The 12,761-nt window shown below is 38.2% G+C and overlaps 1 protein-coding gene across 3 annotated transcripts in view; it reads left to right on the top strand.

The window, feature by feature from the left end:
• Nucleotides 1–12,761, top strand: part of TOP2B (DNA topoisomerase II beta) — a 60,655-nt gene that overhangs the window by 47,063 nt on the left and 831 nt on the right. For 2 of the 3 annotated variants that reach the window (XM_069007309.1, XM_069007311.1), the window contains 12 exons: nt 48–248; nt 1,891–2,086; nt 2,246–2,337; nt 3,470–3,625; nt 3,757–3,840; nt 4,733–4,930; nt 5,268–5,412; nt 6,609–6,767; nt 7,566–7,773; nt 8,285–8,367; nt 8,677–8,787; nt 11,904–12,020. In XM_069007309.1, coding sequence (XP_068863410.1) covers nt 48–248; nt 1,891–2,086; nt 2,246–2,337; nt 3,470–3,625; nt 3,757–3,840; nt 4,733–4,930; nt 5,268–5,412; nt 6,609–6,767; nt 7,566–7,773; nt 8,285–8,367; nt 8,677–8,787; nt 11,904–12,020 — 1,750 coding nt within the window. The remainder of the gene's footprint in view (nt 1–47; nt 249–1,890; nt 2,087–2,245; nt 2,338–3,469; nt 3,626–3,756; nt 3,841–4,732; nt 4,931–5,267; nt 5,413–6,608; nt 6,768–7,565; nt 7,774–8,284; nt 8,368–8,676; nt 8,788–11,903; nt 12,021–12,761) is intronic. The other variant, XM_069007310.1, reaches the window with a different exon arrangement.

Raw genomic sequence — 12,761 nt, 5'->3', positions numbered from 1 at the left:
TAAGGCATTTCAAGTGTTTCTGGTTTTTACTGCCCTATTTTTAACAGGTGTACAAAGAACAGGTTCTAGAACCTATGTTGAATGGGACTGAGAAAACTCCAGCATTAATTTCTGACTATAAGGAATACCACACTGATACAACTGTGAAATTTGTTGTGAAGATGACAGAAGAAAAACTTGCACAGGCAGAAGCTGCTGGATTGCACAAAGTCTTTAAGCTTCAAACAAGTCTTACTTGTAATTCTATGGTAACTTTTTCATGTTTGGCTATCAGAATCCCTTCTGTTGCTTGTTGTAAACTTAAATGTTTTTGTAGTATACCTTGGTTCTTGGTATTGAACAGTGCTTTGTGTATTTGAAATTGTTTGGATAGTAGAAAGCTGTCATGATGGCCAATATTAAGTCATTATGAAAGATCAAATCATTTTAGTCCTGATGAGTCTTTCAAATAAGACAGGTCTGGGGTGGTTGCCTTCCTGTAATTGAAATTTTCCTGTGCAGCTAACCAAAAGTGGTTAATGTAAAGTAGATCGTACAAGTACCTTTCTGCCATATTATAATTAGATTTGAGTTTTAAACTTGAGACAAGTTACATTTTCAAAATTGCACTCTCTGCAGGACTGTTACTTCTCTAATAGGAGTTAAATGATCCAATGTTTCCACCAGCATAAATCCAGTTTTTGGTGGTAAGGTATAGCAAACACTGTTCTTAAGCTGCTGAAGACATAATAGTGCTGTAAATTACTAAGAATATGAATAAATATAGATGTCTGTCTATTCTGAGCAGGATTTGAATGTAAGTTAATTTCTGCCAGAAGATTTCCAAACATCCTGTCTTTACAGATAGTGAAAAAACAGTTCTGTTTTTTTTTATGGCAGATGCTACTTTCAGATATTATCATAAAACACAAATATCATTAGTGTTGCTATTGTTGTGTACATCAAAAGCTATGTGAAAATAGGTTAAAAATAAATTAAAGATCGTAGAATTAGAAGAGGAAACAGGCCTTGCTCAACTAATTTTGTAGATTGTACTTGAAGAGCAAATCTACCAGATCAGGGTGATGTTATTTCTCACGTTTAAACAATTTGTAGGAACTACTGTGAGAATCTGTTGTCAGTTTTACATTTCACAAATTACGAAATGTTTTGCAGCTGAATCCTGCATTTTCTGCTTGCCAAAATAAATCGTAAGGGCTGCTTTCTGTACCTGTGTAGGAATTAATCTGCCCTAGTGTAAGCACCTTAAAAAGTTATGCGAGCTGGCCATTGTCCCCCAGCTCCCAAATAGCTATTTTGGATAGATGAATTACCCCCTAGAGGGGTTTATTTCTTTCAGTTGACTATGGAGGGCACCGAGGGTGACTAGTTCACCTATAAATGTCTAAACCGGAGATGTCAGAAGCCAGGCAGGATTGATTCCACCTATCAAGTAAAAATGATTTCTTGCTTAGTGCTTGAACTTGAAGGATGGTACTTTTCACAGCTGAAAAGTGACAGATTTCACAGCAGAATTGAAAGATTATTAAGGATTATTAAGCTTTTAAACTGTTATATTAAATAGTTGTGAATCATTAGTTGCTACTGAACTTGTGGTTTAATATGTAGATAAAATTAGTCATTCAAGTGAATTCAGGCATATTTCTCTATATAGCTGTCTTTTTGTTTGATTGTGCTACCATAAATCTCATCCTGAATCTACTCATGAGTAAAAATAAAGTCCATCCAGCTCTGTGCTGTGTAGCTCCACAGTGAGGTTTGAGTTCACACTCCTCGAAATACCACTTCTTGTAGGGTACTTTTATATGTGCAATAGAACTGAACACTTACACAAAGGCTAACAAAGCTTGAGTTATGCAGCCTCTCTCAAGCATATAATGTATCTTCTAGGTGCTGTTTGATCACATGGGGTGTCTGAAGAAGTACGAAACCGTGCAGGACATCTTGAAGGAGTTCTTTGATCTGAGGTTACATTATTACAGCTTGCGCAAGGAGTGGCTTGTGGGAATGTTCGGTGCAGAGTCCACCAAGCTGAACAACCAAGCTCGTTTCATCCTGGAGAAGATACAAGGAAAAATTACCATTGGTGAGTAAATAGAAGTTAGAGTTGTTAACAGTGGGGGAAGATCTGGAAATATGTAAGTATAGCAGAAAACACTTGCATACAATGCATTTATTTTCACGACACTGATTTTCCTTCTTTTTTTTTTTTCTCTCCTCCTCTGTGCTTGTGTGTGTCTTGTAGAGAACAGATCAAAAAGAGATTTGATTCAGATGTTGGTTCAGAGAGGTTATGAATCTGATCCAGTAAAAGCCTGGAAAGAAGCACAGGAAAAGGTAATAATCTAGATATAGTTGATGTTACTGTTGTAAATTATATTGCTTGTTTTCTAGTAGTCTAACTTAATTGATAACACACATAGCACTTTAAAAACATTACTCATTACTCCTTACTGGGTTCCATTTAAAAAAAACACATTAAACTTACACAAAAAAATAGTTACGTAATATTGGTATTGTATATGGATAATTCTTAGAAGAAAACTAGATAATACAAGTCTGAAAAATGAGATTGCAGAGGATTGAATTTCTTAATGTACCCAAATCAAAACTGGCAACTTGATTTCTGACTGTCTGATACAGAAAGTGCTGCATCAGTTACCCTCTCATACAACTAATTGCTAAATGTAGTTGTTTCTATGTGACTTAGGGATTGTTCTTCTGTAAAGAAACATAGATATTATAAAGCTATGACTTTTAAATTTATTTTAGTAAATTTGACCGTGAGCTTTACCTATATTTATTTCTGCTTTTTTTAAAACCAAACAGTTTTCATTGTTCCAGAAGTGAGGTGCAACAAGTTTAATTTCAAAATTACATCCCCATTACTATGGGAAGATGGAACTACTTTGAAAAGCAGCTTTGAATTTCTGTCAGCCATCCCTTTTCTGTGTCTTTGCCACTGCTTTAGCTATTTTTTTTCATTTCACATTTGTTTTGTATTTTTAATACTGCATTTTAACTCTATGGAACGATTTCTATTTTATAACAAGACTGTTGTTTAGAGAAATTTTGATCTACTTTCAAACCTCAGTTTGTGCATTTGGGGCTTTGGTATCAACTCTTATCCAAAGGATTGTGCTCATTTCTAAAGGAACAGATATCCATGACTATACCAAGGGCAAAGGTCTCAGCCCTGTGAGACAGGTGGGACAGCACCAGTATCTGCAGCCAGCAGCATACAAGACTCTAGCACAGGTTCAGTTTGTTTTTTTAAACCAAATGATTAATAATCCAGCTCTAGAAGGTCACAGGAACATGGCCTTTTGGAAAGGCCCAGAAAATGTTCAGATTATTGAATCTGTGAGGGCACATCTTACTTCTCTGTGATGGTGCTTTGGAGCAGTGTTACAGTTCATGCACAGAGCTGAGATCACTAATACTTGGAATGGTGAATGTTCTACCTCAGGCAGCAGAGGAGGAGGACTCTCAGAATGCAAATGATGATGCTTCCTCTGCTTCTGGTGCAACCTCTGGCCCTGACTTCAACTACATCTTGAACATGTCCCTGTGGTCACTCACAAAAGAGAAAGTGGAAGAGCTGATTAAGCAGAGAGATTCCAAGGTTGGTACAACATGGAAGGCTTGTTCTGAAATTACACCATCATTGCTGATGTGCCTGTTGGGAATGTTCAGTCTTCAGTGGCATTTGCTTTAGTTGTAACTTACATTCTCTATACTACTTTCATGTTTTAGGAGAGAGAACTAAATGACCTTAAAAGGAAATCTCCTTCGGATCTCTGGAAGGAAGATCTAGCGGCGTTTGTTGAAGGGCTTGAAGTATGTTTTACTTGACATGTATTTCTAAAACATGAAATTCACATTAATTTAATTAAATGCACTAACTAATAAAAAATACTAAAATTTAAGAAAACTGATTTAAAAATACTACACTTTGAATCAAAAGCAGATGCATTTCACAATATAATGGTAACTGGAAAATCAGTATTGGGTATCAACGTTCCTAGTAGTGTTTCTCAGGGATTGTCTCTTGCACCTATCTAGTTTAATGTTTTTTCCAAGTCAGTGATGTTAAAAGAAGAACAACCAGGAGAAAGTTAGTTTTCAGATGACAAAAACCTGGGAGTAGTAACTGGTAATGGTAATAATTACAGTAGGTCTACATGATCTAATTTTTTGTGAAGCACAAAGTATTATCAAATTCAAAGCTGTACATCCAGGAATGAAGTGTGTGGACAATAAATACTATGTGAGGGACCTTTAGTTTGCCTCATCAGTAATTCTGGAATAAAGTCCCATTGGTGAATAACTGCTGGACCTCAGTTTTCTATGTTGTCTGTAAAGGGCTGGTGCAACATTTTGAAGTGACATACTTCAAAACTAAACTAAATGCTTAAGTTAAATGCTGAAATAATGGAAATTTACAATAGTGCCAGAGAAATAGCAACTTGATAGAAGAAAGATTGTTTCGTTCTAATGGCATCCAAAAATTTGTATCTATTTATCCTTGAATAAAAGTGTAGTTTTTAACCCTACAGGGTAATGCATTTACCAAGATTAAGTGAAAAGTGTGTTCTGATTCAAGTGAGAATTAAGGGGAGACTTACGCTCCATGTAAAAAGGAGATGAATCTTAAATAATCATCACATTCCACTTTGTCCTCATTTAAAAATAATGAGTTTCCCCCCTCCTGCCTCCCCTTGTTTGTTAGAAAGTAGAAGCACAGGAAAGAGAAGATGTTCTGGCTGGCATGGTTGGCAAACCAATAAAAGGCAAGGTTGGTAAACCCAAAATGAAGAAACTCCAGCTGGAAGAGACCATGCCATCACCATTTGGCAGAAGAATAGTTCCACAGATTACATCTGCTATGAAAGCTGATGCCAGCAGGAAGTTGCTGAAAAAGAAAAAGGTAAACCAAAATGACTGCTGCAGTTAAATTATTTACTGTTTAACTGGTGTATTTTTCTCTCTGGTAGTGTAAATCCAAATTGCCAGATTGTTGCTGGTGCTATATTTGTACTGTTTTGCTGACCTGATGCATAAGAAATTTGTACTGGATTTCTTTCACATTTGCAAGCCTCTTGTGACTGCTTATAGTTCAGGTGTTTTTATTGAGATAACTTCTTTCCAAGTCTATTCAACAAATGTCAGTAAACCAGTCTACATTCATTTGTTATCATCCACAAAACTATTCCAGTTCAGTCTTGAAATGTAAAGGTGTATTTTATTTTATTTTGTAATTTTAGGGTGAAACTGATTCTCTAGCAATAAAAATGGAATTTGATGAAGAGTTTGGTGGGGTGCCAGCTGAGGGTGGTGGGGATGACTCACTGAATGCATCAGCTGCAGCAGCTAAAACCCCTAAACCTAAGAGAGAGAAGAAGGAGCCTGGTAAGACCCTTGCACAGCCATAGTTAACCTTAGTTGTGTACACTTACTGGGCATGAAGTACATTTTTAACACAGAGTGAGAGGGGAAAGAGAGCACAATAATCACTATTTCATCTGATTTTCTTTCCTAAAATGAAATCTTTGAAAGTACTCTGCTGAAATTTCTTTGTCTAAGCTACTTTCCTGGGGGTGGTGGATCTTACAATTTCTACATTCAAATTTTTTCGAGGGTCTAAATCTTCGAATTAGTGTATAGAAAAATATATTCTTTTTACATAATGAGGCTAATTCTGTGCAAACTGAAATGGACAGGGCACTCACCTTCAGCTCCTCAGTCTGAGTAATGGTATAGATTGTAGAAGTTGATTAAATAAATGTATTTTTCTATTGACATACTCAATCATTCTAACTTTCAGAAAGTTATGGGTGCTATGGCTTGGCAGAGACCAACATTCACTTTCCTGTTTCCTCTGCTAGTGGGAATTTGTTATTGCTGTTTGAGAAATACATAGTAACAGGGAGGGAGCAACAAAATAAGAAAGCTGGGGCAGAAGAGAAGGTTTAAGTATGAGGGGGTTTATTTTCTCAAAAAAAAGGGGAAAAATGTGGTTGCTCAAATAATTATTCTAAGATAAGATCTGGTTTTAATTATTCAGGGGATTATCCAACCTGAATAGATTCACTGAGTACAGTTAGGACTGACTTGTCTACGTGCAGCTCAAATCTCCCACAGCCAGTGTTGAGCCAGAGCAAGTTAGCCCAGCTTGACCTGAGCTTGCCCTGCAATTGACTGACCACATTTTTACCCCCCCGCAATAGGATATCCTCTGCTTCCCTCGTTTGTTGTGTTTTTCCAATAAGTGTTTCTGATCATGTTCCCTGAATAATGGAAAACTGCACGTTCTTTTTCTGGAAAAATCTAGCAACCTTTAAAGAAGTGCAAGTTTGATGGCAAAGGAGATAAAACTTCAAATTAGACACTTCATGTTTTCCAGTCATAAAACTGATTTCTTTGGCAGCAGCTGGTCAGGTTCTGTTAAATCTTCATGTTAAATCTTTCTTCAGGGAGGAGAAGAAAATTTACAATGTTTAAAGGAGAACTTTTTAAGATTAAAATTTATGCTAAATTTGTAAACAATCAGAAAAGATGAAAATATTTTTTAACCTGACTGTGGTAAATGCTTTTACTTTTGGCAGGTGCCAGGGTAAGAAGGACACCATCATCTACAAAATCCAGTGCAAAAAAGGTGAAGAAACGAAACCCATGGTCAGATGATGAATCCAAGTCTGAAAGTGATTTAGAAGAAAATGAGCCTGTGATTATTCCAAGAGACTCTCTGCTTAGGAGAGCTGCAGGTACCCAAGAGTTTGAGAATTATGTATTGTGACTGAAAGTTTCAACTACAAACTTACATTTTCCTTTGACCATAGCCTTCTTTTAGGACTTTATTTCCTACAGATAGATTGCATTACATTTTCTTCACCGTGTAAAGAATACTCTTAATGTCAAGATCAGGAATTTAAGGGTTGATATGAAAGATTTTTGTAACTTAGATCAGAAATCTTCTCCCCATTCTAAACACTAGAATAGAAATTACTCATAAAACTAGGGAATTATACAAGAAACAGACAAGATAATATTATTACAAATAAAAAATTTACTCCAGTACAATTATACTGCCAAATGAGGCCTAAAAGGCAAGTAAAAAATTATCAAAAGAATTCTGAACACTCCATGGAAACCAAGACTGAAAGTTTGGAAAATGTATAAGTGTTTGATGGTTAAAAAAACCCCACATAGCTTCTGGAAAATTAGAAAGAATGTTCAAATGGTGGATTCAAGGAATCTTCAATTTTAAGTGACGGATTCTCATTCCTTAAAAGTACTGGTGCACAATGTCTCCATAATGCCATTAGCTGAAGGTGTCTGAGCAAGCCACAAGAGGTGTTGGATGTTTGCTAGCATCTAAATTATTCTTTATTCTTTTCAGCCCTTTATTCTTCCAGGCTGAAACAAATGTATTATCCACCACTCTTTTGTCTCGTGTACTGTGAGGCAGGGATTGTTCAGTGACTTCCACTTTGATTTGTATTTGTATCTGTTTTATATAACATAAACAGCTATCCTGAAATGTGTACATTTGATTTTCTCAGCTGAGAGGCCCAAGTACACTTTTGACTTCTCAGAAGAAGAAGATGATGCCGATGATGATGACGATGCCAACAATAACAATGATTTGGATGAGCTCAAAGTAAAAGCCTCTCCAGTTACAAATGACAGAGAGGATGAGTTTGTTCCCTCAGACAGTTTAGAAAAAGATGAGTATGACTTCTCCCCAGTCAAATCAAAGCCATCTCCAGAGTAAGTACTGTAACTCAGCAGGATTTCTTTATTAATAATTTTTTCAGTGCAGAAGTGTCTGAACAAAACTGAGAAACATCAGCCTGTTATTACTCTACATGTACCATGAAAAATAAAATGTGGAAGAATTCAAGTGTATGTTATCTCACCCTTGCAACTGACTATTGCAGGGGTGACTCATAATTAAAAAATAATATAATGATATATAGAAGTAGTTATGATACACTATCTGTAATATAATCTGTTAAATTACTTTTTTAAAGATTCTCTGTTTTCTGTCTTGTGCCCATCTGGTCTAGAGAACCATTTAAAAAAACGTAATTCTGTTAATTTTAAATGATGGAAGTTCTTGTCTGGATGTCAGTTTTAGAGGTTTGACTGCTGCCAGCAGGTACAAAGATGCTGGAAATGTTGTAAGAGGATTTGAATCTTACATGGATATTGTGATGTCCACGTACTTCAGCATGTGCTTAATGTAACTGATATGATTCCCTTTTTTTTTGCTTGTAAGTAGAAAAACATCTCAAGCCAAGAAAAATCAAGATTTTGGGAACATCTTCTCTTTTCCATCTTACTCCCAGAAGACAGATGACGGTGAGCTTGTTTTCACAGTTCCATTTAATTTTTACAGCAACTATTAATGGGATATTTTGGGGAGTGGTACACACAAACTTCACACAGTAGTTACAGGAGAAGGATGTCCACATTTATAAAGGGGAAAAGCACAGGAAGTTCTGATCTTTAGAGGAACAAAGCTTGGATCATAGGTAAGGAAGTCGCAGTACATCCATAGCTGTAGCATCACAAACACTTACTTGAGATTAATTTTTCCTGTAATTCATATTGATGTAATTACTATATGCCGTGAATGAATCTTATTCTAAACTTGCTCTGTGATTGTAGATACGACAAAATTGGACAGTGATGATGAGGATTCTGCTCCTGTTTTCTCATCATCTTTTGCCCCAAAACAAACAGAGAAAATTCCAAGTAAAACAGTAGCTGCTAAAAAGGGTATGTATAGAATTGGCCTGTAAGCCAATCCTTTTATTTAAAAGTCATCTTCTTCACCTTTGCATTGTCTCTTCAGGCTTCAAAGTGGGAACTGCTTTCATTTATTTTGCACTCTGTGAAATTCAGCACTGGGGTGTGAACTTTCTCCAGCTCCTTAATAATATTGTTTCTTTCTACTGGCTACTTTGTAGTGTCAAAACTTAATACTTTCCACATACAGACGTGGTGTTCAGCCTTCATTTAGTGTAACTAGTGGGAGGTTTTTAGCTTCAGAGTGGAGTAAAGTGGAGCATGACACCAGGAGGTGTGGAATATCCCTTGGGTCAGTGGGAGGCAGCTGTCCCAATTGTGTCCCCTCACAACTCCTTTTGCACTCCCAGCCCCCTTGCTGGTGTGAGAAGCGGAAACTCTATGTCAGCAGTGACAAAGCATCCCTGTATTGTCAACACTGTCTCCAGCCCAAATACAAAGCACAGTCCCAACACTACCTGCTATGAAGAAAATGAACTCTGTCCCAGCCAAAACCAGCACAAAAGGCTATCACTTTTTCCTCTTGAAACAGAGGATGAGAGACTCTCCTCAGACTTCAGAGGTGTAAATTCTCTCAATTATTAGTCAGCTTTTAGAACTGGCATCTTGCAGCATTTTTTTTTCCTGTGATACTGTGGCCTTTGTTTTTTAAAACTTCTTCTGACCAACTATATTAATTCTTGTAAGAAAAGGTACCTCAAGGAAATTGACAAGAAAGCAGGCAGTTACAATAGTTAACTTACTCTCTTAAAGATGAGAAAAAAACCATCTCGTGTTCCATATTAGGCACCAGTGAACTGCAGCATCTTTTCACCTTTTCCCCCACTGCCTCCCCATTTCTAGTCTATCTCTTGATGCATTGTGTCTAATCTAGTTTGTTAACAGGTCAAATCAGTGAATGCCTGAATACATCTCAAACACTTCCAGTTGTTGGTAGAGTTCTGTAGTATAGTAAATAAAGATTGTTTACAGGAATAGCTGATCTCTAATAGAGTAGTCTTTTATATTAAACTTCTGTACTGCAGCAAATGCAAGAGACAACTCTGTAGCCAGGCACGGATGCAACTGAACATTCAGTCTTTCTCCCTCTCTGTTTTTTGAGGGTCATTAGCCTAAACTGAAACCTTAAAATACAGCTGTGATCTGTTTCTGAATTTCTGATTAACCTGTACACACACAAAATGTGTATAAACAGGCTCTCTTTCAAGCAGGAGTTAAGTTCTTGCCTTCAGAGTAGCCTTAAGGACAGTCTGCCTCTCAGTGTATGGCAACATGACAGGTTGCTTTCACCAGTTTTCATCTCTTCTGCCCAGATCAGACATCACCACAGTTTCATGATCACAGTTGGACAGTCCAGTAGGTTTAGTTCATTGGTCATCTGGTACCCTTTTTGTAGTCTCTTGGATTCTAAGTCCATTGTTGTGGACTTGGCAGCAGCCTCCTCAGACCCCATTTTCTGGTAATGTAATATTCCATCCACTCACCCTCGCACTGGGAGTGCTGATTGTGTGTGGATGAAATGATTGCTCCAGAGCTGTTTGATTTTCTGTGACTTCAGACTCCAATCAATGTGGGATGAAATCTCTTGACCTCTGGTGTTCACTACAGAGGATCAAGAGACAGCTGAACTTTTCCATGACTATTTGAGCTGTCTGTGGTTCTAGGGCTTTAGAGTAAAGCCTAAGGGAAATCTGAAAAGCAGCCTTATTTTTGATGAGAAGCAGCTGCTCACCTTGAACAGCCCAGCCACTGAGATTCTAGCAGTGAGATGTACTCTTTGCATCACCTGCAGGGCTGATACCATACCTGGACTTCCTGCCAAAAACTTGGGCTTCTTGAGAGCCTGTGTGCATTCATTGTGCTGCAGACTCTGTTTCCTGTCATGGTACGTAGTGGAGAGCTTGGCTGAGCTGATTTGCTGCCAAGTGACCCTCCACACTTGTGCAGCCATTAGGGGTGTAATTTATGGTAGCGGATGAGAATCCCCCTGTATTTAGTGCAGAGGGCAGTGAGTGTTCTGGACACTATTCCTTTAGCCACCAGATAACAACTAAGAGGTTTGTTGTCCCTTGGACTTGGTGTTCTGCAGGCAGGCTCTGTTTCAAGTGGAGAACAAATCCAGTGTCTGTGGCAGTGTGTCGTACCTCTGTTTCTGCAGTGACTCTCCAGTGGTAGCAGTTCAAGGCATTGTAGCCAAAACGCTTCTGGAGACACTCTCTTGTTCTCCAAACATATCGCCCTAGTGATCCTGTAAATGAAATTTGAATTCTCACAAACATCCACATTGCTGGTATGTGAAGTGTTTGTACGTGTGTCTATGTGAGGCATTTGTGGCTGACAGAGGGTAGGTCAGGTGTGTGTCTGAGGTTTCTGCCAGACTCACTCATTTATAAGCCTATAGCACACATGATCCGATGATCTTAAGGGTCTTTTCTGACCTAAATGGCTCCATGATTCTCTCCCTTGACACCCACTGTGTGAACATTCCAATGACCATCTTTTAAAGGCAGGCAGATTAGTTGTGTAGCACTGATCGAAACTCTCTAGGAAATGCAGAATGTTCCTTTCCTCTCCTCTCCTCTCCTCTCTGCTTTTTCTGAAGTTCCTTTTCACTGGGACTGACAGAAAGCAATGTCACACAGTGCCTCCCAAACTCCTGCAGTAATCCTGGGGAAAGCTGTCCCACAGTCCTACCACCGTGAAGGCAAAAATGTCACAAGCGGCTGGATTTGTAAACACTGTAATGTATCCAGGCCCGTTCAAAGTATCCAACCTGGAGGATTTCTGTTGCTGCTTTAGCTACTAGTAACCTGTTTTGTACTCAAAAAGATGAAACAGTATTCAGTCAAGGACACCGGAATTTACTGGGTGCACTGATCCATCTCAGAGCAGGACACAGGAAACCTCCTTTTTATTCCACGCAGTTCTAGCATAAAAGCTGAAGTATATTTTCCCCAAGTGCAGAAATCACTCATCTTGTTTTTTAATGTCTGACATTTATGCTGTAATTGGAGTATCTAGTACAATTTAATATGTCCAACCAGTATGTGAATTTAACATGTTTAGTATCTCTCAACTTCCAACAGCAAAACTAGATGCACCCCCTAAGCCTAAAAGAGCCCCCAAGGCCAAGAAGGTGGAAACTGTAAACTCTGACTCAGATTCAGAATTCGGCATTCCAAAGAAGACGGCAGCACCCAAAGGTAGGAGTCACACCTGGGCTCTCTGGAGCATAGGGCTCACAATGATTGCAAGAATCACAGTGAGGTTTTAGTACATTGAGCACTGGTAGATTACTCAGCCATGAGCCTTTTACAGTGACTTCTTGGCAAACTGTGTGTGAACTTTTTACCTGACCTGCACTGTTGGGAATGCACTTCTGCAGCTGCTGCACCCCTCACACACCCTCTTCCATTCTACTGGGTACTACTTATTTTCTTCTATCTCAACTCTTTCAAAGCCAGTAAAATTCTGGTAGTAATTGTAGTAAGTAGCAATTTCTGTGTGTTTAAACCCAGTTTTTGGTATCCCAGTTCTCTGAGTCCTCACAACACAGCACAGCAAGCAGTGTAATTGGAGGAGTCTGTAAAGGATGCACCAGTATTGATGTTTGAGGTTAACAGTAAATTTACTAAATAGTAAAGGTGAATTAATGCTGTGTAATCAGTGCAGAAGGTGACCAAGGACTTGTAGTTCTTCAGCAGTGTAGAAGTTACCTGATCTCACGAAGTTTGTCCCTGTCTTGAACTGACAGTTTGAACTGTCAGGGTGAATGGTGACTGTGGAAGAAGTAGAAAATATTTAAAACTGAGAATATAAAAAATACTGTATTATACTGCTGTTGTGAAGAAGCTTTGAGTAGTGAACTGGGTTTGAACCTAACATGTAGACATACTAAAGTAATTTCACTAGGGGGTTTTTCAGTTTGATGAAGTCTGGAGTTT

Source organism: Aphelocoma coerulescens, chromosome 2, assembly GCF_041296385.1.
Source record: "Aphelocoma coerulescens isolate FSJ_1873_10779 chromosome 2, UR_Acoe_1.0, whole genome shotgun sequence".
In the NCBI taxonomy this organism is placed as follows: Eukaryota; Metazoa; Chordata; class Aves; order Passeriformes; family Corvidae; genus Aphelocoma; species Aphelocoma coerulescens.
Note: the sequence above shows the minus strand (reverse complement) of the source record. Positions and strands in the feature narration are given on the sequence as shown.